At 40.6% G+C, this 26,309-nt stretch overlaps 1 protein-coding gene across 1 annotated transcript; it reads left to right on the top strand.

Moving 5' to 3' along the window:
- Window positions 1-9,175: 9,175 nt before the first annotated feature.
- On the top strand, window positions 9,176-17,287 carry LOC128601783 (interferon-induced GTP-binding protein Mx2-like). Its single transcript, XM_053615158.1, has 12 exons — window positions 9,176-9,745; window positions 10,283-10,432; window positions 11,134-11,285; window positions 11,424-11,562; window positions 11,928-12,126; window positions 12,344-12,422; window positions 12,512-12,634; window positions 14,206-14,347; window positions 14,819-14,977; window positions 15,207-15,283; window positions 15,506-15,763; window positions 16,649-17,287. The coding sequence occupies exons 1-12, from the start codon at window positions 9,562-9,564 to the stop codon at window positions 16,868-16,870; spliced, it is 1,884 nt and encodes a 627-aa protein (XP_053471133.1). The 5' UTR covers window positions 9,176-9,561; the 3' UTR covers window positions 16,871-17,287.
- The last annotated feature ends 9,022 nt before the right edge of the window (window positions 17,288-26,309 follow it).

The raw sequence follows: 26,309 nt of genomic DNA, 5'->3' as shown, positions 1-26,309 counted from the left end.
AACTTTGCATGTTACTGGATTACGTTTTTGGATCACGTTCTGGATTTACCTGCCTGTGTGTCTCTAAATAAAACTGTTCACACTGCGCTTGCATCCTACCTTATCTCCGTTATGTCACGATACGTGACAGAATATTCCGCCCCCCATGGATGCAGCACGAGAACGAAGAGAACGCAGAACCTGGAGGGCCACGCCAATCATCCCCGCCTTGGATTCTATGCAATTCTCACTATGGACTTTCATGGACCTTCCCAATCGGTATGGTGGCTTTTTGTTTATCCGGACTATTTTATGATAGACTGCCAGAGTTACTTCTCAAGCCTGTTTGACCCGAAGCCAAGGGAGAGACAATGGATTAAGTTCATGATGTCCCGATTTTTTGGCCCAGCTCGCAAGTGGGCACAGTGAGTAGCAGCCATGAGACCCCAGGTACTGGAGGACAGTAGGCAGTTTTCGGACCTGTTTCTGAGGGAGTTTGGAGAACCAGGGAAGAGCTACAACTTGGATGAGCTGTTGAAGGGAGTTAATGTGGCGAACAGTGCTGATCTTCCATTCCACATGCATTATGAGCGGATGAGCCACCAAGTTGATGTTAACACGGACAACCAAGTCCCTGAGGTCCAAGTCAAATCTCAAGTCCCTGAGGTCCAAGTCCAAGTCAAGTCTCAAGTTCCTGATGTCACACCCAAGTCTACTGATACGGCCGACCAAGTTCTGCTCAAGCCCGAGTCTACCGACCCGGTCGCCCAAGTTCAGCCCACGCCCAAGTCTACCGACCCGGTCGCCCAAGTTCAGCCCATGCCCAAGACTACCGACATGACCACCCAAGTTCTGCCAAAGCCCGAGTCTGCCGACACGCACAGCCAGGTTCTGCTCACGCCCGAGTCTGCCGACACGCACAGCCAGGTTCTGCTCATGCCCGAGTCTGCTGACACGCACAGCCGAGTTCTGCTCACGCCCGAGACTGCCGACACGCACAGCCGAGTTCTGCTCACGCCCGAGTCTGCCAACATGCACAGCCTAGTTCCTCTCACGCCCAAGTCTGCCGACACGCACAGCCAAGTTCCTCTCACGCCCAAGTCTGCCGACACGCACAGCCAAGTTCTGCTCACGCCCGAGTCTACCGACACGGCCGCCCAAGTTCTTCTCATGCCCGAGTCTACCGACACGGCCGCCCAAGTTCTGCCCAAGCCCAGTTCACCTGGTGACCTCAGAGCCCCAGCCTGAGATCTACGAGGAGATCTCAACTCCAGAGCTGCAACCTTCCTGTTCAGCTGTGGACGTCACTCAGCCTCCCTGTTCAGCTGTGGATGTCGCTCAGCCTCCCTGTTCAGCTGTGGACGTCGCTCAGCCTCCTGCTCAGCTGTGGACGTCACTCAGCCTCCCTGTTCAGCTGTGGATGTCGCTCAGCCTCCCTGTTCAGCTGTGGACGTCGCTCAGCCTCCTGCTCAGCTGTGGACGTCGCTGTGGTCATCGCTCAGCCTCCCCGCTCGGCTGAGGTCATCGCTCAGCCTTCCTGCTCCATGGCAAACATCGTTCCCCCCTCCTGCTTCAAGGAGACCCACGCTCCTCTCCCGGGCCTCACGGAGACCCACGCTCCTCTCCCGGGCCTCACGGAGACCCACGCTCCTCTCCCGGGCCTCACGGAGACCCACGCTCTGCCTTCATGCTCCGCCGAGGACTTTGCTCAGCCTGTCTGCCCGGCGGTGGTTGTCGCTCTGCCTACCTGTTCAGCCGGGGACGTCGCTCCGCCTTCATGCTCCGACGAGAATGTCGCCCTGTTTCCCTGCTCAGCTGAGTACAGCGCTCTGCTTTCATGCTCCGCTGAGGACGTCGCTCAGCCTGCCTGCCCAGCTGTGGTCGTCGCTCTGCCTTTATGCTCCGCCGAGGACATTGCTCAGCCTGCCTGCCCAGCTGTGGTCGTCGCTCTGCCCTCGTGCTCCGCCGAGGACTTCGCTCAGCCTGTCTGCCTGGCTGTGGTCGTCGCTCTGTTTCCCTGCTCCACCGAGGACGTCGCTCTGCTTTCCTGCTCCACCGAGGACGTCGCTCTGCCTTCATGCTCCGCCGAGGACTTCGCTCAGCCTGTCTGCCTGGCTGTGGTCATCGCTCTGCCTTCATGCTCCGCCGAGGACGTCGCTCCACTTTCATGCTCCGCCGAGGACGTAGCTCAGCCTGTCTGCCCGGCTGTGGTCGTCGCTTTGCCTACCTGTTCAGCTGAGGACGTCGCTCTGCTTCCCTGCTCTGCCATGTACGTCGCTCTGCTTTTTTGTTTCGCCAAGAACGCCATGCAGTCTCCAGGCTCTGCTTGGGACATTCTGCCCAGGGGGCCGGGGCCGCCAATGGAGATGGATGTTTCATGGCACTCCGGGAGAGGTGCCCTTTGGGGTGGGTTCTGTCAAGTTCTGTCCCCTTTAAGCAGCGCTCTGTGAAGCATGTGAGCGCGCATGCACGAGCAGGTGCGCAAGCACCTGCTTTTCCCTTGTGGACAATCATGACATTTCGACACGTGCATTTGTTTATGTTTCTGTTATGTCTCCTCCCCGTTCTGTCATTGGTTGTAGTTTCACGTGTGTCTGAATTGCCCTCAGCCGTCAGCCATTACAATGCTGATTATCTCCGCATATATACCGCACGCCTCCCAGCACACAACACGGAATATTGAATGAGTTATAGTAGATTAGTTTAGAGTCCTTACGATAGATAACCACAGTCAGTCCATAGTTTCATGTTTCATGTTTCATGTTTCGATTCATAGTCATAGTTCATGTCATGTTTCATGTTTAGGTTCGTTTGTTAAGTTCACGCTGGTTTCTCCGCTACCAGTCCCTCGCTGTTGTTTATGTTTCATGTTTGGTATATCGACCCTGTATCCCGTGACCACGACTTTGATTCCTGCCTTGCCTTGTTTATGCCTGTTTGCCGATCGTCTGAACTTTGCATGTTACTGGATTACGTTTTTGGATCATGTTCTGGATTTACCTGCCTGTGTGTCTCTCAATAAAACTGTTCACACTGCGCTTGCATCCTACCTAATCTCCGTTACGTCACGATACGTGACAGCTTGCAAGTGTTTTACCCCCTTTTCTGTACTCCATACTTCATAATATCATTATATTATCCTTATAATATCTTAATACTCCTTTTATTATTCTTATAATGTTCTGTTTTCCTTCTGCGTGTGTGTGTGTGTGTGTGTTTGTGTGTGTGTGTGTCTTAGTTGACCGTCCACCTACGCTCTGAGGCCTGCCGCACTAATCAAATACATGTATGGTTTGCGCCTTGCTTATCTGTGTGTGTTGTGTCTTAGGTGAACGTCAGCCCAGTGAATTTTCAATAAAATTACATACTACTCATACTAGGTCTCCCTCATGTTTATTTCATGTATATTTTATATACAAAACTATGGTCTGAATTTCACCTGATTTCACCTGTTGCTCGTTTCTGCCAAACCTTTCAGAAGCAATGCTGATGATGGTTGCTCATAGCTCCATAACTTCTGGTATACATCACCCCTGCCTGTGGATTCCAAGACCCCTTCAACATCTTCATCAAATTGTTGCCATTTACTCTCTTTGTAACCAAATGGTCTTCATATTGCCTGTTCACAGGTGGGGTGTAGGGTGTGTGATGCTGCACACACCACAGTCATGGTTGTTACTCCATTAGTTTGGGTCGTTGTCTATATTTCAGACAGTTGTGAAACCCATTCAGTTGTGAAACCCATTCATTTGTGCTCATGGTCCAGCAAATGTAGGCAGAGTTTGTCTATAAAATTTGTGGGTGTAAATATGACGACCTACCTTTGCCATTTTGAGCATATTGGGGAAACCTGGGAAGTTGGAATGAGCCAGTTGGCTGAACTCCTTCTTAATGAGATCTAAAGACAGATTGGTAGACTTTTTTTTTTTTTATAAATACAACTTTCCTTAATAAACCCTGATATACACACAAAAAGCAAACTGGAGTGTGGAATAGAAATGTAGAATCTGTGGAAATATAATGTTGTAGCAGTTGCCTGCATTTACTTCTCAATCTTCTTGCTAACTAGAAAATCCAGCAAAGTATACAGGGTAAAAGTACATGACATGACGTTTAGTGTAGTCCATCTTACACTACCTTGACACTCATGTCATAACATCTTGAACAACTCCTTTAAAGCAGTTTATGAAATTATCACAATATCTGATTAACTTTGTTATTCTTCATGAGCTATAATGCAGTACAGTACATGTACCATTTCTGCAATCACTCCCTAGCTTCTCAGCTATCTGATTGGGATTCTTTCATGCGTTTGCTTTGCATGAATTTTCAGGAAGTCCGAAAAATTCCCATTTAAATGTTGAAATAAAGATTCCATACTTAGCCTAAGCTTATCAAAGTGCTAAATAAATTAGTAACCTTTTTATCATTGCATGGACATCTGCAGTGCCCTTGTTATACAGCCACATGGATATATTGTCACACTGCTACTCACATGTCTCTCCTACACTGTCTAGATCTTTCTTCCAGAGATCAAACTGCTTCCGCAGATCTGGGAAGATGTTCATATATGACATGCTCACCTCCTCTCCAGTCGTCAGGTTGAGGATGTCCTGAATAAACGCTGTGATTTTCTAATAAACAAATAAAGATCTTTATTCAGATTTTAAACACCCACACTTTATGGAAAAGACAGAAAATTCCTTTGCAATCAAAATGATTCAACCCCCATTGCAAATCAGGTTTATTGTCAATATTTCAGCTGTTTGCAATGAACAAATCAAACAAAAATAACTGAAATAGTTCAACACAACGAATGCTTCAAGTGGTTTCCCCAAATTCAACTGAAAATGCAACTTATAATGATTTCTCCAGTTTCAAAATTATTCAACCCCTTCATGGCGAGCATCTTTAGTACTTAGTAGCGCACCCTTTTGCTGTTATGACCTGGTGCAAATGAGATGCAGAGCTTCTGGCAGCGTTCCTGAGGAATCTTAACCCATTCCTCATGAGCAATGGCCTCCAGTTCAGTAATATTCTTGGGTTTGCGTGCTTCAACCGCCTTCTTCAAATCCCACCAGAGACTTTCTATGGGGTTCAAGTCAGGTGACCGTGATGGCCCTGTAGAATCTTCCAGGACTTCTTCTGCAACCAAGCCTTGGTGGAATTTGAGGTATGCTTAGTGTTGGAAGGTTCAATGATGCCCAAGCTTCAATTTTCACACAGATGGCATGACATCTTCTCCTAGGATTTCCTGATACGTCAATGAATCAATTTTCACCTTTTTGAAAATTGCAATCCCAGTTTCTTGTTAGAAAAGAGGGTGAATAATACAATTATTTTCACTGACCAGTGTTTCTCTGGTAATCTCTGGTAATATATACAAATATTTGGAAGAAAAAATCTTTTTATTTTGAGCTCATTTAAAAAATAATAATAATAATTCAACACTGGGGTCTCTGGGACCCCAAATAACAAGACAGTTAAGGTAATGTCAACAAAACACAAGGGTTACTAGAAACTAAAATTGTACTGCACAGTTTTTTCGCAGTGATGTGTATGGATAAATGAGACCATTTAGCTGTACTCATGTTTGACACATGAATCGAATATTCCAATAATATTTTTGGAGCAATATTCTTCATTTAGAAGCTATTGATTGTTGTTTGTTGTTGTTTAAAAAAAAAAAAAAAAAGTATTAAAGATGGTACATAATGTCCAGCTTCATTTGGAGAACTTATAACCATTCAGAAACCATTCATATTTTTCAAATATTTTCCAAATAAAAAAAGCATTATCATTCACTAATACTTCACTAAAACTAGGTATATTTTAGCAATGTTTCATAATATTGGTATAAGTTGGGGGCGCATGGTGGCTTGTTGGTTAGCACGTTTGCCTCACACCTCCAGGGTCTGGGGTTCGATTTCCGTGGCCCTGTGTGTGCGGAGTTTGCATGTTTTCCCCGTGCTGCGGGGGGTTCCTCCGGGTACTCCGGTTTCCTCCCCCAGTCCAAAGACCTGCATGGTAGGCTGATTGGCATGTCTAAAGTGTCCGTAGTGTATGAATGGGTGTGGGCGTGTGTGTATGTGATTGTGCCCTGTGTGATGGATTGGCACCCTGTCCAGGGTGTACCCCGCCTTGTGCCCGATGCTCCCTGGGATATGCTCCAGGTTCCCCGCGACCCTGAAGAAGGTGTAAGCGGTAGAAGATGAATGGATGGATCGATCTTTTCATGTGACAGCACTGAAGAAATGACACTTTGCTACAACGTAAAGTAGTGAGTGTACAGCTTGTGTATCAGTGTAAATTTTCTGTCCCCTCAAAATAACTCAACACACAGCCATTAATCTCTAAATGGCTGGCAACAAATGTGAGTGCACCCCTAAGTAAAAATGTCCAAATTGGGCCCAAAGTGTCAATATTTTGTGTGGCCACCATTATTTTCCAGCAGTGCCTTAACCCTCTTGGGAATGGAGTTCACCAGAGCTTCACAGGAGCTTCACCAGCTCCGTGATGTCGGCATGGAGGAGTGGAAGAGGACTCCAGTGGCAACCTGTGAAGCTCTGGTGAACTCCATTCCCAAGAGGGTTAAGGCACTGCTGGAAAATAATGGTGGCCACACAAAATATTGACACTTTGGGCCCAATTTGGACATTTTTACTTAGGGGTGCACTCACATTTGTTGCCAGCCATTTAGAGATTAATGGCTGTGTGTTAAGTTATTTTGAGGGGACAGCAAATTTACACTGTTATACAAGCTGTACACTCACTACTTTACATTGTAGCAAAGTGTAATTTCTTCATTGTTGTCACATGAAAAGATATAATCAAATATTTACAAAAATGTGAGGGGTGTAGATACTATATATATATATATATATATATATATATATATATATATATATATATATATATATATATATATATATATATATATATATATATATATATATATATGAGAGAGAGAGAGAGAGAGAGAGAGAGAGAGAGCCATATTCATTATTTAATCAGATTCATTATATATAATCCTAATGATCAGTTTAGTTTTTTTTTTTTTTCATAATACTCTATTATCCGTTTAACTATTTAATCACTAAATTAGCATGCACGACCTTTTCTAATCATTTGCTCCACATCTTCTGGATCTTCAATCTCTTCCTCATAATCATCGTACTTGATCTTTCCCTGCCAGAAGTGTTCCCTCCTGCTCTTCTTCATCTTGAGCTCGAGCGGACATCTTGTCACTATAGCTGTTTGGTTATTGGCAGAAAAAACATTTTCCCTGTTAGTGTTTCCTCAACTTTTTAAAGTGTTTTGTATTTTAAAGTCTAGTCGAGACAAGTGGGTTTTTATTGTCATTCCTCTATATAGCTGGTATACAATAGATAAATCAGAAGATTACGTAAAGTGCAAATACACAACACAACATTGTGAGACATAACACAGAACTATATACACAGAATAATAAATACACACAACAGTGAATACACATGACAATAGATACACATTGCAGTGACAACACAACAGTGCTGCATGAGAAAGCTGTTGCAAGGATGGACTGTAAAAAAGGGGCAAAAAAGTGTCCAGTGCAGTATTCAGCAGTATTGAATCATACTGGATTAGTGTGTGTAATGTGTGAGTTCAGGAGTTTTAGCCACACCCATTGCTAATAGGTATATTAAATCAAGCACAACAAGACAAACCTGAACTCTGGGCAGTGGAAACATACTCTCTGGAATAAGGAATCATGCTTCATAATCAGTCTGATGGACGAAACAGGTTTTGGCGGATGGCAGGAAAACACTCCCTACCAAAATGCATAGTGCCATCAAGGAAGTTCAGGGGAACTTCGGGGGAAAATATTCTGGCTCAATTGTTCAGGGTTTGGGCCTCTTAGTTCTGTTACAAAATACACTTTTCTTTCTTCTTTTTTTCTTAGATTTTTTTCCTTTTAAACAATTTCGGAAAAAAATGAAAAAAAAAAAGAAGAAATTGTGTAAGTGTGAGACTTGCGCATAAACACCATTGATTCTTGAGCTTTTGAGATGGCATAAACCTTTCCCTTCTTTTATCATGGCACACCCATTTTTTTCTCAACACTATAAATTATTGCTGCAAATTTATGGTTGAATTTCAACAGTATAAACGTGTTTTAAAATAAAAAATAAAAATATATATATATTTTTAAAAAAAACAGTTTAAAATAAAACATATTAAATTACCTCTATTTCATGTTTTTTTTTTCAACAGTACTTTTTGAACAGCATGTTTTTGAACTGTGCAATGGGTGGAGTGTGGCTCGGAGTGCTTTAAAGCTGGAGGAGCAGTCAGTTCTGCACAAAGGTGGTGTTGTGTAAGCAGATCAAATTATTCCCTTTCAATTTTAAACAAAAAATGTCGACCAGCAAGGTTATCTTCACAAACATTCACCTGTTTACCAAATGTGCACTCAAATGTGAACTGCTTTAAGTTCAACAAAGCACTAATTAACCACTACCCCAAACACACACAAACCTTATTTTCTTTCTGTTATTCTAGAAGTCTTATTTGAATTCTTCTTCTGAAATTTCACATACAACTGTTTGAAATTTGGATTTGAAATTTGAATCCAAGTTGGATTCTTGTAGGTTCAGAGACCCCATTGTGATACCCCATATGCAGATTTTGCATGTTATAGCTTGCAATGATACATACATACATACATGTGTGTGTGTGTGTGTGTGTGTGTGTGTGTGTGTGTGTGTGTGTATACACCACACAAACCATATAAAATTTCATTAATAGGACATCTACTTTTTGAGGAAAACCATTCAATCCAGTACGGGTCATTTTGACCCCCTTTATGCGTTCGTGAAGGTTTTTTTGGTTCATGCATTGTTGGGTTAAATATCAAAAATCTAAAAGGTGTGCGTCATACCTGACACCTAGTCGAACACTATACAGTTGGATGTGTGATTGTACATCATTCCCTTCAAATGCTATTGAGCTTTAAATTATGGTATAGTTTGTGTATGAGCCCATGCAGTAATAAAATACATGGCAATGTTTATATATGATTTAATAGTTTAATTTATTAAATATCAAAAATCTAAAAGGTGTGCATTATACACCTAGATGAACACTTTACAGTTGGTCATATGACTGTAAGTCATTCCCTTCAAATGCTATTGAAGTTAGAAACGTGTTTAACAATGTCGTATGTAACTTTAGAGACGCATTTGTAACTTTATTGTAACTTTAATTTCCGCATATTTACATTTACATTTACATTTATTCATTTAGCAGACGCTTTTATGCAAAGCGACTTACAAATGAGAAAACACAAGCAAAGCGATATATCAAGCAGAGAAATATCCGCGAATATCGGACGTCCAACGTCAAACCAACTTTATTCCAGGTCTGGATCCCAGGTGATCCGTTGGCGCTTTGCATGACAGGTGAAGCCACCTGGTGCATCAGTTTCACTTTTCCACGTAACTCAGAGGACACAGAGCTGTGTTGAAGCGCACACGTAAAAAACGAACTATTTATTAATTGTTGATTGACTTATTTTGCCGAGTATTTTCTCAGCTGTCAGAGATGAGCCTGAGTGAGCAGTATGAGGAGAAGGTGCGTCCGTACATCGACCTGATCGACTCTCTGCGCGCGCTCGGTGTGGAGAAGGACATCGCGCTTCCAGCCATCACCGTGATCGGAGACCAGAGCTCGGGGAAGAGCTCGGTGCTGGAGGCGCTGTCCGGAGTCGCTCTGCCCCGCGGGAATGGTGAGACACCATGGGTCAAGTTATTAATCATATTTTACAAAAACGTAAAAACAACACCCCCCCCCCCCCAAAAAAGTTCTTTCTTCTTCTTCTTCTTCTCATCCAAAGTGCATTCATTTTACTGTTGCTCAAGATAACTAAAAAAAGAATGTAAAAAGCAGTGATAATTTCAATTTTCGTCTAAAATAAAAGAACAACAAAAAAGTCAAATAATATTATAATTACACCCAACTTTTACCTGTAATAACGTTAAACTCTAATGTAATAATAACTGTAACTGTAAGTTATATAATTTAATATAATGTGAAATATGTATGACATTTCTGTAGGCTAAATGAATTCAGGAAGTAGGCTCGTGACATGAGAGGATGGAAGTACTTTGCTGATAATTTTTTTTTTTTGCAGAAAAAGGACCTTTGTGTTAATGGACGTGTAAATTGTGACAGAATTCAGAAAAATCGTAGTGAATGTCAAATCCAAAACCAACTTTACTACGGTGACTGCGTTCTCACTTTATTACGTTTGAATTCTCTGCAGTTAATCACGCAGGTATCATGACACGATGTCCACTCGAGCTCAAGATGAAGAAGAGCAGACAGAAGGACTTCTGGCATGGAAAGATCAAGTACAAGGACATTGTGAGAGACATTGCAGATCCAACAGATGTGGAGAGATCGATTAGAAAAGGTAACGATGTTGTGAATCATAGTCGTACAGCTCTATAAAGAAATTATTATCAAGTCTCTGACATTTTAGACACAGTATGGCCAAATATTTGTTTGTTTCACTCCATCAGTCAAATCTTGGGATGACACTTATACAGTCAAATTAGTGGACAGGAACTAACTGTTTATTTATTATTATTATTATTATTATTATTATTATTATTATTATTATTATTATTATTATTAAGCTTACAACAAAAGCAAGCAAATTTCAATGAGTAGTTACCCAAGTCCTAAGCGGACTAATGTTGAATACAAGCTAGCTTTGCTACTTTTTTGACGTGTAATGAAGCCCTCTCTAATGCTGAAGAGGAGGTAAAAGGCATAGTCTGTAAAATTATTTTACAAATAAAAACTTGAATAAAATGAAATAAAAGTGTGTGATTGTACTATGACTATTCTGTCCCATTGCCGTGTTGTGTTGTGCTTGCCAGCTAGCTTTGTTTGGGCACATTCTTTAACATTAGCAGTCTAATTTGATTAGCATCTTTCTCAAACTTTATCAAGCCAACACTGTTTGGACTTATTCCTAAACATTAGTTATCTAATTTGGTTGCTGTTTTGTTAGCTAGCTAGCTTTGCTTAATTATACAAATATTTTACCTAGCTGTCTATTATTTTTGTTTTAATTATTACTGTCTCCTGTGCATGTTCTTCTTTTAGCTCAGAATGAAATAGCTGGAGCCTTGGGCATGAGCGACGAGCTCATCAGCCTGGAGGTGACAGCCACCAATGTTCCCGACCTCACGTTCATCGATCTGCCTGGTATTGTCCGTGTGCCCGTCAAAGGCCAACCAGAGGACATCGGAAAACAGGTGAATTGCTTTTAGGGATTATTTAAATGGATCGTATTTGTTATGTGGTATACTGATTAAATATGACATTGTAAACTCTGATAAAATGTCAAATAAAGCATCTTGAAATGTATCAGCGCATGCCTGGCTTTCTTTCAGATTAAGAGCCTGATCAAAAAGTTCATCACGAAGCAAGACACTATTATCCTGGTGGTGGTGCCGTGTAACGTGGACATCAAAACTACTGAAGCACTGAAGATGGTTGAAGAAGTTGATCCAAATGGCGAGAGAACCCTCGGTCTGTATTATTAATATATAGTGAATTGCAAAACTTGTGACTGTAACACTTCTGTTCTGTTCGGATGGAAAAGTGTAGCGGTTTTATTTCCCTGTGCAAATATCAACGCACATGCTTACATGCAGCTCTGTGCAGCTCAGCTCTTGCCCTCGCATACCTCTAGTCTCGCCCCTCTTTATCCTTGCCACTACTTACTGAACAGAACACTCATTAGCCAAATTTCGCACAGGTCTGTGATCCTTACCACTCACCTTCCGCAGCTCTGCTCTCCATTCGTCTCAGCCACGCCCAACGCTTCCACAGTGATGCTTTAACATGTGCACAAGATATCTTCCATAAACATTTTGCATGTGTGTTCATAACAGGCATCCTTACAAAGCCCGACCTAGTGGACAAAGGCACGGAGGATGAGGTGGTGTCCATCATCAATAACGACATCATTTTCCTCACTAAAGGCTACATGGTTGTCAGGTGCCGAGGACAGCAGGAGGTCGTGGACCGCATCTCTCTGTACGAAGCCATCAAGAAGGAGAAGGACTTCTTTATAGAACACCCACATTTCAGGTAGACATTTTGATCTCAGGGAAGATATGTCTTGAGAATTTTCCGGAATTTACCGTTGGAAATCTTTAAAGGTGCAGTATGTAGAATTTCACTTTTAATATAAGAATATTAACCATGTTAGCTAGTACAAATGGTCCTAATCATATTAATGTATAAAACAATGCTTGCTATTGAAAAAAAACTCAGTGACATGAATGTAAAAACACGGTTTTCACAGGATGCCATATAAAGAGGGAAAAGCCACCATTCCCAAGCTGGCTGAGAAACTCACACTCGAACTTGTCCTTCACATCGAGGTAAAGCTAGATTGTATGGTACATAAATGTCCCTGCTCATAGTAAAATACTTGCTGATAGTAAAATGTGGCCGTGTGTGTGTGTTTTAGAAATCTCTGCCGCAGCTGAAGAAGCAAATCCAGGTGATGTTGGCTGAAACTCAGACTGAACTGGATCGCTACAACTGTGGGCCTCCTACAGATCCAGAACAACGGATGGACTTCCTGACCGATGTGAGTTGTACACAAAAACGAAATAAAGACTAACAGCGAAGGTCCTGAAATTTGGAATAATGTCATTTAACACGGCCTTGGAAAGTCATTTCCTGGTTATTGTTTCCTTGGTTATTAGTATATCCAGAGTTTTTCACTGTGCACTCGATGTACTGCTGAAAATATTACCTACTATACCCAGAGTTTAATTTGAGCAGCTCTGAAATGTATCGCACCTAAAAGGGCGAGAGTCTAAGAGAGTGAGGGTCAGCAGGTCGTTGTTGAAGCAGTTTGGAGACCGGAATGAAAGGAAAACACGAAGGGCCTAGCTATTGTAGATTAAACTCATCACTTCATCACTTGGCATCACTTAATTTCTCTCACGTTCTTACTTTCATCCCCTCTGTGGCTGACAAATAAATGATTACACACACACATACATATATATACATACATATATATACATACATACATATATATACATACATATATATATATATATATATATATATATATATATATATATATATATATATATATATATATATAAACAAAACTTATCTTTACATTATCTGACTTAGGATCTTCTGACATACTGTTTATTCCTTTCATCCCTGGAAAGGAACCCAATTGATTTCCTGCTCACAGACCGACAAAGATGAAAAATGCCGTAGTTGGGTTCGGCAAATTCAATTCATTTTTATTTGTATAGTGCTTTTAACACTGGACATTGGCTCAAAGCAGCTTTACAGAAATATATAAACACACGATAGAGATTTTAAGTGTGAATTTATCCCTGTTCAGTGAGTCGGTAGCGATGGTGGTGAGGAAAAACTCCCTAAGATGATATGAGGAAGAAACCTTGAGAGGAACCAGACTCAGAAGGGAACCTGTCTTCATCTGGGTAACAACGGATAGTGTGAAAGTAAAAGAAAGTTCATTATGGTTTTAACATGAAGTCTGTTTGTTGAACTAGTTCGATGTTCACCAAAAGAGACCTGAGTGTAAAACTGCATATGGTAATTGCAGTCCCAAGGCCATCACAGCAACCATAGTCCCAGCAACCACAGCGAGAACGTCCATGTGGAATTGAGGTCCAAAACCATTTCCATTGTACTTCAAGCAGTATCATCCTCAGCAATCTCCAGACTGTAGCCTCCAGTTGATGAAAGCTCCATCCAGACGTAGGGCATCAGGATGGATCAGGCAGGTCCGGAGAGCAGAAAGTGTCAGGATCACTGGCATCTCCATAATATCATGTGTGGTTCGACCATCAATTCTGCTTTCCTTTATATCTGCTTTCATTTTACATTATAGCTTTACAAACCTTCTGCTAATGTTGACGTTGAGCTGAAATCAGGAGACGTTCATAAACGATCTACAAAATAATCCCATATTTAACTCTGCCCAAAGAGCAAATGAATGGTATAGAGCACGGGTCTCCAGTCTTATCTGCAAACAGCCAGTGTGGGTATTCCAACCAAGCAGGAGCCAAACTTCACTAAAACGCTACCGTATTACACTGAGCGCATCTGAGTTTTTATTCTGTTTAAAAAAAATCAGTCTGACTACAGGCATTTGTTTTTTATTAGAAAATAACAGCATTCACTCAGGACGCCATCAACCTAACAATTGGAGAGGAGACGAAGAGTGTGCCACATGTCAACATCTTCTGCAGGCTGAGGAGACAGTTTAATGACTGGAAGACAGATCTAGACAAATCAGGAAAGACATGTGAGTGACATGTGGTGTGATGATATATCTCTCTGTCTGTATATTAAGGGCGTTACAGATGTTGGGTACCTGAAATATTGCAATGAAAAAATTTACTAATTTAATTCCCTCAGGTACTACCTATGGTATGACTTTGCACGTTGGAAAACCTTTCACCAAGCACCTATATTTCAACATAATCTTTGTTTAATTTAAATAGGAATTTTCTGGGGAAAAAAATCTTATCTAAACTGAGAAGCTAGTCAGAGTTGTAGGAAATTGTATATTTACATATTTATAAGTCATAGATGAAGAATAATGAAGCCATATCTTCTGTTATAAATCTGTTAAGTGTTCTTATACAGTATGAGTGTCCAATCTTATTTTACAAAGACATGAGTGGGGATGGGATGTAGGATGGATCACATTGAAGGTTATGTCATTTACCTTTACCCTGAACCTTTACTTTAATGGGGGAGGGGATTTTTTTAGTTAACAAGGGCATTGAGAAAGACGTGAAGGAGTATGAAGAAAACTACAGAGGCAGAGAACTCCCAGGATTCATCAACTACAAGACCTTCGAGATTATACTGAAGGACCAGATCAAACAGCTGGAGAAACCTGCCATCAGGAGAATGAAGGAAATCTCAGGTATATGGAATATATGAACTCATTTGAAGATAAATGTATGGAGCCATTTCGCAGGCTTTGTATTCTGTCTGTGCATGTAAGGTAATAAATAATGGGAAAACATCATGACTTACTACTACTACATCATATTTCCACAGATTCCACATAAATTTCCCTTCCATATTCTGCTTTGCCTTTTGTGTATATTGAGATTTATTTATGTATGTATGTATTTATTTATTTATTTAAGATTTCATTAGGAATGAGTTCATCAAGCTGGCTCAATCCAACTTTCTGGGCTTCCCGAATCTCCTCAAAATGACGAAAGTAGGTCCTCATATTTACACAAACTTTACAGACACGTTTAAACTCTGCCTACATTTGCTGGACCGTGAACACCAAATGACAATATAGTTAGTGGGGGGGGGGGGGGGTTGAGAACCGGTTGAGAACCGGTTGAGAACCGCTGGTCTAGAACAATAACCACCATGCTGTCAGGGAATATCATGTTCAAGCATATGATGGTGAGATGGTCCTTTGTTCCTCCAGACCAAGATCGAGAACATAAAGCAGCTGAAGGAGTCCGAGGCTGAATCGATGCTGAAGACTCAGTTTAAGATGGAGCTGATGATCTATACTCAGGATAGTGTCTACACTAACATCCTGAACAGGCTGAAGCGCATGGAGGAAGAAGATGAGAGAAAATCTCATGGTGTGGCTCGCCCTCCTTGCAAAAGTTTGTACAATAACTCAGACATTGAAGATACCCTGGAGGAACTGACGCGCCACCTCAAGTCTTACTACAGCGTAAGTGGTTATTATCAACCGTTCATTTCCTGGTGTTACTGATGATATTTCTGATTATTTGCAATGTTGTCATGTTCAACCACAGTAAGAGGGCATAACCATGATGGATACTACTCTGACTCTGACTACTCCTCATTTAAAGGCGTAGTACCTGCTTTGATTTTTGACAGATGGTTCTAGTTCACGAACATATATGACGTGAACACTCCTTTAGCCATAACACACCACTTATACATGTGTATTTACTTTTTTGAGAGGAATTGAGTTCTCTTGGCACTTGCCTTGGACTTGGAAGATGGCTTTTCTCACATACACATACATTGCAGCACAATGAAATTCTTTTCTTTGCATATTCCAGGTTGTTAGGAAGCTAGGACCAGACATGAGCAGATAGGGGCTTAAGGGCCTTGCTCAAGGTCCCAACAGTAGCAGCTTGGCAGCGCTGGGGCTTGAACCCTTGGCTTTCTGATCAGTAACCCTTAACCCTTGAGCCAAGTAATACCTTATTTTAGAAAACAGCCTAATCACTGGTGCAATGCACAAATGAAGCCCACTAGTTGAAGTTAAGACATGGCCTTGAAAAGGATTTGATGGTTTTCGGTCTCGAATTGGTGTGGCTTTCCTTTCTTTTGAACTTGATCTTGGCTTGGCCTGGACTACTGACCCTCCCCCTAAAAACTCGGTCATGACTCGACCTCGGCTGTCCCTGGTCTTGGAATTGGATGGTCTTGTCTACAATATTATTTGAGACCGACTTCTATTACTTGTTGCTTACTTTAGCCTTATCGCGCCAGTTCAAAAAATGAAATGTCTAACACAACATGCATGCCTTATCTTAATTGACTCTGTTTGGGGTAAATTTTTCTTAATTGAATATGTGTTTAGATTGCGAGTAACCGTCTGGCTGACCAGGTGCCGCTGGTGATCAAGTACATGGTGCTTCAGGAGTCAGCGGTGCAGCTGCAGAGAGAAATGCTACAGTTCATAAAGAACTATAACATTAATGATCTGTTGGAAGAAGATTATGACATCAACATCAAACGCAACAACCTTAAAAGCTGCCAGAAACGTCTGACAGAGGCCCTCGACAAACTGGTCTTGTTTTAAATTTAAAATGTATAGTCAATTATGGTTTAGGGAAAAATGTATAACTTTTGATCACTTTAGGAAATGCAGATAGTAATGATAATAATAATTGATATATTTACTTTTAGATGATTAGGTCATATAACTACTTAAAATGCTTTACATTTTTTGTTTGTTGCACAATATTCAAAGAAATATAATTGAAATATCTGTTAATGCAATTTCTTACTCTGCTGTGTTGAGTCTGTGACAAAATTATCCTAGATGTACTTTTTTTTGTTTTGGGACTGTTTTCTGCTTCTTATACTTGCTGGGAGAATGATTTTATTATTTCTTTTTCACTTGGATTGATAATGATTAATTAGGAATAAACTTTCATAAAATCTAGTTTGGACATCATTGGAAGTTTTACTTGTTTTTCTGTCTTAATCCCACACACATTATGCTCTAAGGGTGGTGATATATTAAACATACCATGTCAGGATTGTGTACGTGAAGTTTTCATGTTCTCCCACGTCCTCCTCCAGTCCAAAGACATGCACTGTAGGCTGATTGCCATCTCTAAAATATGTGCCCATAGTATGTGACTGTGTGTTGGAACCCCATCCAAGGTTTCCCCTGCCTTGTGCCCAAAGTCCCCAGGGATATGCTCCAGGCTCCCTGCAACCCCATTTTTGCTCTACTTGGTGTCATATTATGTCACAATACAACTCTACAGAAGTGACAATGAAGCATGATCAGAGATCAAACATTACAGTAAAGTAAATGTTGCCTGAAAATGAAAAAGTCCTTTATGTAGCCTACATTAATTACCTCGATATTATATTTATTATATATTCTTATTTGGATGCTTTGTGCCCATTAGCGTGATTTAAATTTTATTATCAATTTAATACTCACTGATTCCACTAACATTCCATTAAACACAATCAATGGCCAACAGCTCCATCTAGTGTTTAATAGAGAGAGTGATTTCGTGTAATACGTTCTACAATGTTCATTTAAAGGTGCCTTAGACAAAATTTCTCAACTTTTGTCAAGATTTGATCTCTAACAGTGATAAAGTGCACTATATAACACTAAAAAATATGAAAAATGAATCTCTTAATGATTTATGAGAATGGTCACGAGGGTGCGGACTGAAGGGGTGCGAGGGCGTGTTTATGAAATGGCTGACAGGATAACCATGTAAACACAAACAGGACTTCTGAGGACCCCTGAGATCACAGCTTAAACCATTGTGCGTGTGTGTGTGTGCGTGTGTGTGTGTGTGTGTGTCATCACACACACACACACACATATTTTCCATCTTATTCACAATATTGGTAAGTGGAAAAAGCGGCCATTGCACCTTTAACATACGACTGACAATGTAAAAACGAAAACCAAAAAAACCTACACATTGTATGCTATAAAACTTCTCATTCGTGGCATTTGCCATTAATAATAATAATTTAAATATACCTTATGAATTCAATAATTTACCTCAGATTTACCTGCTGCTTTAGCTGAAGCAGTATATTATGAAGCAGGAACATTATAAAAGTTTAAAAATATAAACCATTACATCTCTAAACTGATGTTTAACATTAAACATGGGACCTACTAGGCTATATTACAGTGACAAACAAAACATACATTTTTTCTGACCTTTATCTCTGCGTGAAGTGGCAGTTTTGCTTTTAAAAAGGTATTCTCATGTAAAATTAGTTCAGTTTTATAAGGAAATGAGTTTTATTGAGCATCTTGTAGAAGCAGCCACAGATTTTCTGGAGACTTTGTCTGTTGCACTCGCTTCTTATTTTTGCAGCAAAAAACCAGCAGCCTTCATTATATTTTTTATCTGAAAAGTGTCTCTTACCACTTAATATGCTGGTTTCTTTACTGACATACAAACATTTATCTGTTTTAACATTTCATTTTGTGCTGGAAAACAAATGTTTGGGAATCTAAAATGTTTTTGTACTGACTCGATAATGTAGAAGTCATCAAATAAAAATCTATAACAAAGTTTGTACTAAAAGAAATAGGGTGCGTAAGACACAACAAGAAGGGTGTTAATGGAAGAACGCCACCAAGGAAACCAATACTGTCTTAAAAAAAACATTGCGGCACATCTTAAGTTTGCCAAAAACAACATGGTTATTCCACAGTGCTACAGGGAAAATGTTCTGTTGATAGATGAGACAAAAGATTTTGGCAAAATCTAATTTTGCGTAGAAAAGAGTCAATTAACCTCGTCAGGACTAAATACTTTTAATGACAAAAGCTTTTGGACCCAAGTCTCTTCAACCAGAGTTGGAAGTGACTAAGGGCACACTTCCTCTTTTGAGTCATCCTAATATGAAAGAAAGCCGGTCCTCAAAACATAAATTGTCTGTCTACTCAGCAAAAATCTGAAAAGCAAATATAAATATAAATGGAATTGTTTTCCCAAACCGCTCCCAAATATTGGTTTTGGTATGGCTTCATAAGCAAAAGATTTTTTAAAAATAGTGAATTATATCCTATGACATTTCAACGCTATCATCATTAAACGTTCGTCGCATTCCACCGTTAGTAAGATCTTGCATGGGAAGATTATAAGTTTCAGTAATGGGTGCGAGAGCAACATAATCATCTTCATCTGTTTCTGGAATTAGGTAATAATAAGAAATCAATTGACGTGTGAGAGAACGATCCAAACTACGGACGATGAGCCCTCTGATGCCGGGAATCAGAGCTAATGCCCTTTTCCATTTGAGTCCCCCTATTACAGGTCTTGGCAGGACATTAAGTGGTCTGTTCATCAGTTTGTGGTGTGAACAATTTGCAATGTGTGTTGTGTATCCAGGTTGTTCTTTCTGTGATCTGCACCACCAAAAAAGGTTGTCAGCAGCACCTGAAATGGCCTGTCCCACCTAGGATCTTTCCACGTTCTGCGGAACGTCTTGACGAGTACCCAATCTCCGGGGGGTTCACCTTAGTCTTGTAAGCAAGAGGGTCCTCCTATTGGGGAAGAGAGTTTCTAATAGCTTTAAGTCGTTTAACAAAATGCTGCTATATATTCTATCAAGTCATCATGGATATTTTCTCCCTCCTTGGGTACCTGTAACACAGTAATTAGCAGAAAGGGTCTGCCATGGAGCAATTCATACCGAGAGAGTCCTAGTGAGCCTCTGATGGCTTTAATAGACATTAAAACTAAAAGCAAACATTGAACCCAGTTTAGTCCAGTGTAATTCATGGTCTTTCTCAATTTATCTTTTATAGTGCTGTTAATGCGTTCCACTGGTCCAGCTGATTGAGGATGGAATGCACAGTGTTTTCTGAGATCTATTCCTAGCCATTCACTAATGACGTCTGTGACTTTGTTACAGAAACGTGGTCCAATGTGTTCAATGTAGATTTTTACAGGGATTCTCCACCTAGGAATGATTTCATTGACCAGTATTTTAGCCAATGTGCTGGCATCGGCTTTCCCAATTGCGAAGGCCTCTACCCATTTTGGCCAGCTGTCCACAATCACTAGACAGTATTATTACGCCTGACATGGTGTCAATTCAATGAAATGCATTACTAGGTGCTCGAATGGTCCTTCTGGTTTAGGGAAGGTTAAGGTTGGTTGTTTTATGTTCCCCTGTGGATTAAATTTAGCACAGGTGAAAATTTAGCACAATAGGTGGTGAATTCTATAGTGTAGAAATGCTTTTGTACTTTTGTAATGCCTCTTCTTGAGACATGAGTTACTCCATGGCTCAATTTCACAGCATAAGGAAAGAGTGCTTTTAGGTTGAACAGGTTTTTTTATTAAGCCCATACCAGACATTATGCTGAAATGGGCAATTGTGTTTTTTCCACACCAATTGTGTTTTTTCTTGTGGGGTGGAGTTCATTTGGGCTTCCTTTATTTGAAGAATGGTTAATGGTTTCTGTAAAGAGATTCGCTTCCTCATCAGCAAACGTATTTCCCCTTGAAATAACGTCAGTGTTTTTGGTGTGGTCCTTGAATTTACATACCACAAGTGCAAATGGCAGAAACACGGCACCTAACAATTGTCAATTTAGGTCCCAGTGCGTGATGGGTTCACCTGTTGAAGTAATCATTCTGCTATTCTTTCACTGTTTCGCAAAACAGTGTAGGGTAGAGAAAGCATACTGACTGTCTGTCCAGATAGTGACTCGTTTATTTCGCCCCAACTTACAAGCTTGTGTTAATGCCCAAATTTCAGCAGCTTGTGCAGAGAAGTGCGAGGGTAACTTCCCTGAAAGTAGTACGTTCTGATTAATTACAACGGCAAAACCCACCAGATTTTCACCTGTTTGTCGATCCTTTTGGCTTGAGCCATCCACAAACCTAACTAAATCAGGGTCAATCAGTGGTACATCAAGTAAATCTGGTCTAGCTGCCATTTCAATGTCCTGTTTCGAGCGCTCTGGAGAGTTGCCGCCTCTCAGTCGATTCAAAAAGACTTTAGAGTTTATATATCAGACAGTCAGGTGCCTCAGCAACAATGTGCCCATCATTCAAGGTAAAATGGCGGGCCATTGGTAGATCGGTAGCATGTTTTTGCAAGAAAGATAAACTAGGAGAGAACGACACATTCCTGTGATATGGGTTGTCGAGGTAGAAAGATAGAAAGAACTCACATAAACTCATGAGCTAAAGCAAGAGAGCATGCCATATTAATGTGTATCATATATACAGTTCCCTCCACTAATATTGGTAAATATGAGCAAAGAAAGCTGTGAAAAATTGTCTTTATAGTTTAACCATTTCATCTTTTTTTGAAAGACCTTTCTTTGCTCATTTCTAAAGATCTGGGCCACTTGCAAAGGTGACAGGAAGAGTATGGGCAATCCTGAAAGAGGGGAAAAAGAACCCATGGGTAACAGCAAAAGACCTGCAGAAAACTCTACAAACTGTGAAAGTCTTTGTTCATATGTCCACTATCTGAAAAACACAACAAGAAGGGTGTTAATGGAAGAACGCCACCAAGGAAACCAATACTGTCTTAAAAAAAACATTGCGGCACATCTCAAGTTTGCCAAAAACAACATGGTTATTCCACAGTGCTACAGGGAAAATGTTCTGTTGATAGATGAGACAAAAGATTTTGGCAAAAATGCTATGTTTGGAGGGAAAAAAAAGCCACTGCACACCAACACCAAAACCTCATCCTGTTGTTGGATCATTTTTATGTGAATTATCTCGTCTAGGGTAATTTTGTGTAGAAAAGAGTCAAATAACCTCGTCAGGATTAAATACATTTAATGACAAAAGCTTTTGGACCCAAGTCTCTTCAACCAGAGTTGGAAGTGACTAAGGGCACACTTCCTCTTTTGAGTCATCCTAATATGAAAGAAAGCCGGTCCTCAAAACATAAATTGTCTGTCTACTCAGCAAAAATCTGAAAAGCAAACATAAATATAAATGGAATTGTTTTCCCAAACCGCTCCCAAATGTTGGTTTTGGTATGGCTTCATAAGCAAAAGATTTTTTAAAAATAGTGAATTATATCCTATGACATTTCAACACTATCATCATTAAACGTTCGTCACATTCCACCGTTAGTAAGATCTTGCATGGGAAGATTATAAGTTTCAGTAATGGGTGCGAGAGCAACATAATCATCTTCATCTGTTTCTGGAATTAGGTAATAATAAGAAATCAATTGACGTGTGAGAGAACGATCCAAACTACGGACGATGAGCCCTCTGATGCAGGGAATCAGAGCTAATGCCCTTTTCCATTTGAGTCCCCCTATTACAGGTCTTGGCAGGACATTAAGTGGTCTGTTCATCAGTTTGTGGTGTGAACAATTTGCAATGTGTGTTGTGTATCCAGGTTGTTCTTTCTGTGATCTGCACCACCAAAAAAGGTTGTCAGCAGCACCTGAAATGGCCTGCCCCACCTAGGATCTTTCCACGTTCTGCGGAACGTCTTGACGAGTACCCAATCTCCGGGGGTTCACCTTAGTCTTGTAAGCGAGAGGGTCCTCCTATTGGGGAAGAGAGTTTCTAATAGCTTTAAGTCGTTTAACAAAATGCTGCTATATATTCTATCAAGTCATCATGGATATTTTCTCCCTCCTTGGGTACCTGTAACACAGTAATTAGTAGAAAGGGTCTGCCATGGAGCAATTCATACCGAGAGAGTCCTAGTGAGCCTTTGATGGCTTTAAAAGATGTTAAAACTAAAAGCAAACATTGAACCCAGTTTAGTCCAGTGTAATTCATGGTCTTTCTCAATTTATCTTTTATAGTGCTGTTAATGCGTTCCACTGGTCCATTGAGTTCCATTGAGGATGGAATGCACAGTGTTTTCTGAGATCTATTCCTAGCCATTCACTAATGACGTCTGTGACTTTGTTACAGAAACGTGGTCCAATGTGTTCAATGTAGATTTTTACAGGGATTCTCCACCTAGGAATGATTTCATTGACCAGTATTTTAGCCAATGTGCTGGCATCGGCTTTCCCAATTGTGAAGGCCTCTACCCATTTTGGCCAGCTGTCCACAATCACTAGACAGTATTATTACGCCTGACATGGTGTCAATTCAATGGAATGCATTACTAGGTGCTCGAATGGTCCTTCTGGTTTAGGGAAGGTTAAGGTTGGTTGTTTTATGTTCCCCTGTGGATTAAATTTAGCACAGGTGAAAATTTAGCACAATAGGTGGTGAATTCTATAGTATAGAAATGCTTTTGTACTTTTGTAATGCCTCTTCTTGAGACATGAGTTACTCCATGGCTCAATTTCACAGCATAAGGAAAGAGTGCTTTTAGGTTGAACAGGTTTTTTTATTAAGCCCATACCAGACATTATGCTGAAATGGGCAATTGTGTTTTTTCCATACCAATTGTGTTTTTTCTTGTGGGGTGGAGTTCATTTGGGCTTCCTTTATTTGAAGAATGGTTAATGGTTTCTGTAAAGAGACTCGCTTCCTCATCAGCAAACGTATTTCCCCTTGAAATAACGTCAGTGTTTTTGGTGTGGTCCTTGAATTTACATACCACAAGTGCAAATGGCAGAAACACGGCACCTAACAATTGTCAATTTAGGTCCCAGTGTGTGATGGGTTCACCTGTTGAAGTAATCATTCTGCTATTCTTTCACTGTTTCGCAAAACAGTGTAGGGTAGAGAAAGCATACTGACTGTCTGTCCAGATAGTGACTCGTTTATTTCGCCCCAACTTACAAGCTTGTGTTAATGCTCAAATTTCAGCAGCTTGTGCAGAGAAGTGCGAGGGTAACTTCCCTGAAAGTAGTACGTTCTGATTAATTACAACGGCAAAACCCACCAGATTTTCACCTGTTTGTGGATCCTTTTGGCTTGAGCCATCCACAAACATAACTAAATCAGGGTCAATCAGTGGTACATCAAGTAAATCTGGTCTAGCTGCCATTTCAATGTCCTGTTTCGAGCGCTCTGGAGAGTTGCCGCCTCTCAGTCGATTCAAAAAGACTTTAGAGTTTATATATCAGACAGTCAGGTGCCTCAGCAACAATGTGCCCATCATTCAAGGTAAAATGGCGGGCCATTGGTAGATCTGTAGCATGTTTTTGCAAGAAAGAGAAACTAGGAGAGAACGACACATTCCTGTGATATGGGTTGTCGAGGTAGAAAGATAGAAAGAACTCACATAAACTCATGAGCTAAAGCAAGAGAGCAAGCCATATTAATGTGTATCATATATACAGTTCCCTCCACTAATATTGGTAAATATGAGCAAAGAAAGCTGTGAAAAATTGTCTTTATAGTTTAACCATTTCATCTTTTTTTGAAAGACCTTTCTTTGCTCATTTCTAAAGACCTGGGCCACTTGCAAAGGTGACAGGAAGAGTATGGGCAATCCTGAAAGAGGGGAAAAAGAACCCATGGGTAACAGCAAAAGACCTGCAGAAAACTCTACAAACTGTGAAAGTCTTTGTTCATATGTCCACTATCTGAAAAACACAACAAGAAGGGTGTTAATGGAAGAACGCCACCAAGGAAACCAATACTGTCTTAAAAAAAACATTGCGGCACATCTCAAGTTTGCCAAAAACAACATGGTTATTCCACAGTGCTACAGGGAAAATGTTCTGTTAATAGATGAGACAAAAGATTTTGGCAAAAATGCTATGTTTGGAGGGAAAAAAAGCCACTGCACACCAACACCAAAACCTCATCCTGTTGTTGGATCATTTTTATGTGAATTATCTAGTCTAGGGTAATTTTGTGTAGAAAAGAGTCAAATAACTTCGTCAGGATTAAATACATTTAATGACAAAAGCTTTTGGACCCAAGTCTCTTCAACCAGAGTTGGAAGTGACTAAGGGCACACTTCCTCTTTTGAGTCATCCTAATATGAAAGAAAGCCGGTCCTCAAAACATAAATTGTCTGTCTACTCAGCAAAAATCTGAAAAGCAAACATAAATATAAATGGAATTGTTTTCCCAAACCGCTCCCAAATGTTGGTTTTGGTATGGCTTCATAAGCAAAAGATTTTTTAAAAATAGTGAATTATATCCTATGACATTTCAACACTATCATCATTAAACGTTCGTCACATTCCACCGTTAGTAAGATCTTGCATGGGAAGATTATAAGTTTCAGTAATGGGTGCGAGAGCAACATAATCATCTTCATCTGTTTCTGGAATTAGGTAATAATAAGAAATCAATTGACGTGTGAGAGAACGATCCAAACTACGGACGATGAGCCCTCTGATGCAGGGAATCAGAGCTAATGCCCTTTTCCATTTGAGTCCCCCTATTACAGGTCTTGGCAGGACATTAAGTGGTCTGTTCATCAGTTTGTGGTGTGAACAATTTGCAATGTGTGTTGTGTATCCAGGTTGTTCTTTCTGTGATCTGCACCACCAAAAAAGGTTGTCAGCAGCACCTGAAATGGCCTGCCCCACCTAGGATCTTTCCACGTTCTGCGGAACGTCTTGACGAGTACCCAATCTCCGGGGGTTCACCTTAGTCTTGTAAGCGAGAGGGTCCTCCTATTGGGGAAGAGAGTTTCTAATAGCTTTAAGTCGTTTAACAAAATGCTGCTATATATTCTATCAAGTCATCATGGATATTTTCTCCCTCCTTGGGTACCTGTAACACAGTAATTAGCAGAAAGGGTCTGCCATGGAGCAATTCATACCGAGAGAGTCCTAGTGAGCCTTTGATGGCTTTAATAGATGTTAAAACTAAAAGCAAACATTGAACCCAGTTTAGTCCAGTGTAATTCATGGTCTTTCTCAATTTATCTTTTATAGTGCTGTTAATGCGTTCCACTGGTCCAGCTGATTGAGGATGGAATGCACAGTGTTTTCTGAGATCTATTCCTAGCCATTCACTAATGACGTCTGTGACTTTGTTACAGAAATGTGGTCCAATGTGTTCAATGTAGATTTTTACAGGGATTCTCCACCTAGGAATGATTTCATTGACCAATATTTTAGCCAATGTGCTGGCATCGGCTTTCCCAATTGTG

This window comes from Ictalurus furcatus, chromosome 26, assembly GCF_023375685.1.
Source record: "Ictalurus furcatus strain D&B chromosome 26, Billie_1.0, whole genome shotgun sequence".
Taxonomy (NCBI): Eukaryota; Metazoa; Chordata; class Actinopteri; order Siluriformes; family Ictaluridae; genus Ictalurus; species Ictalurus furcatus.
This window is presented reverse-complemented; position numbering and strand designations above follow the sequence as displayed.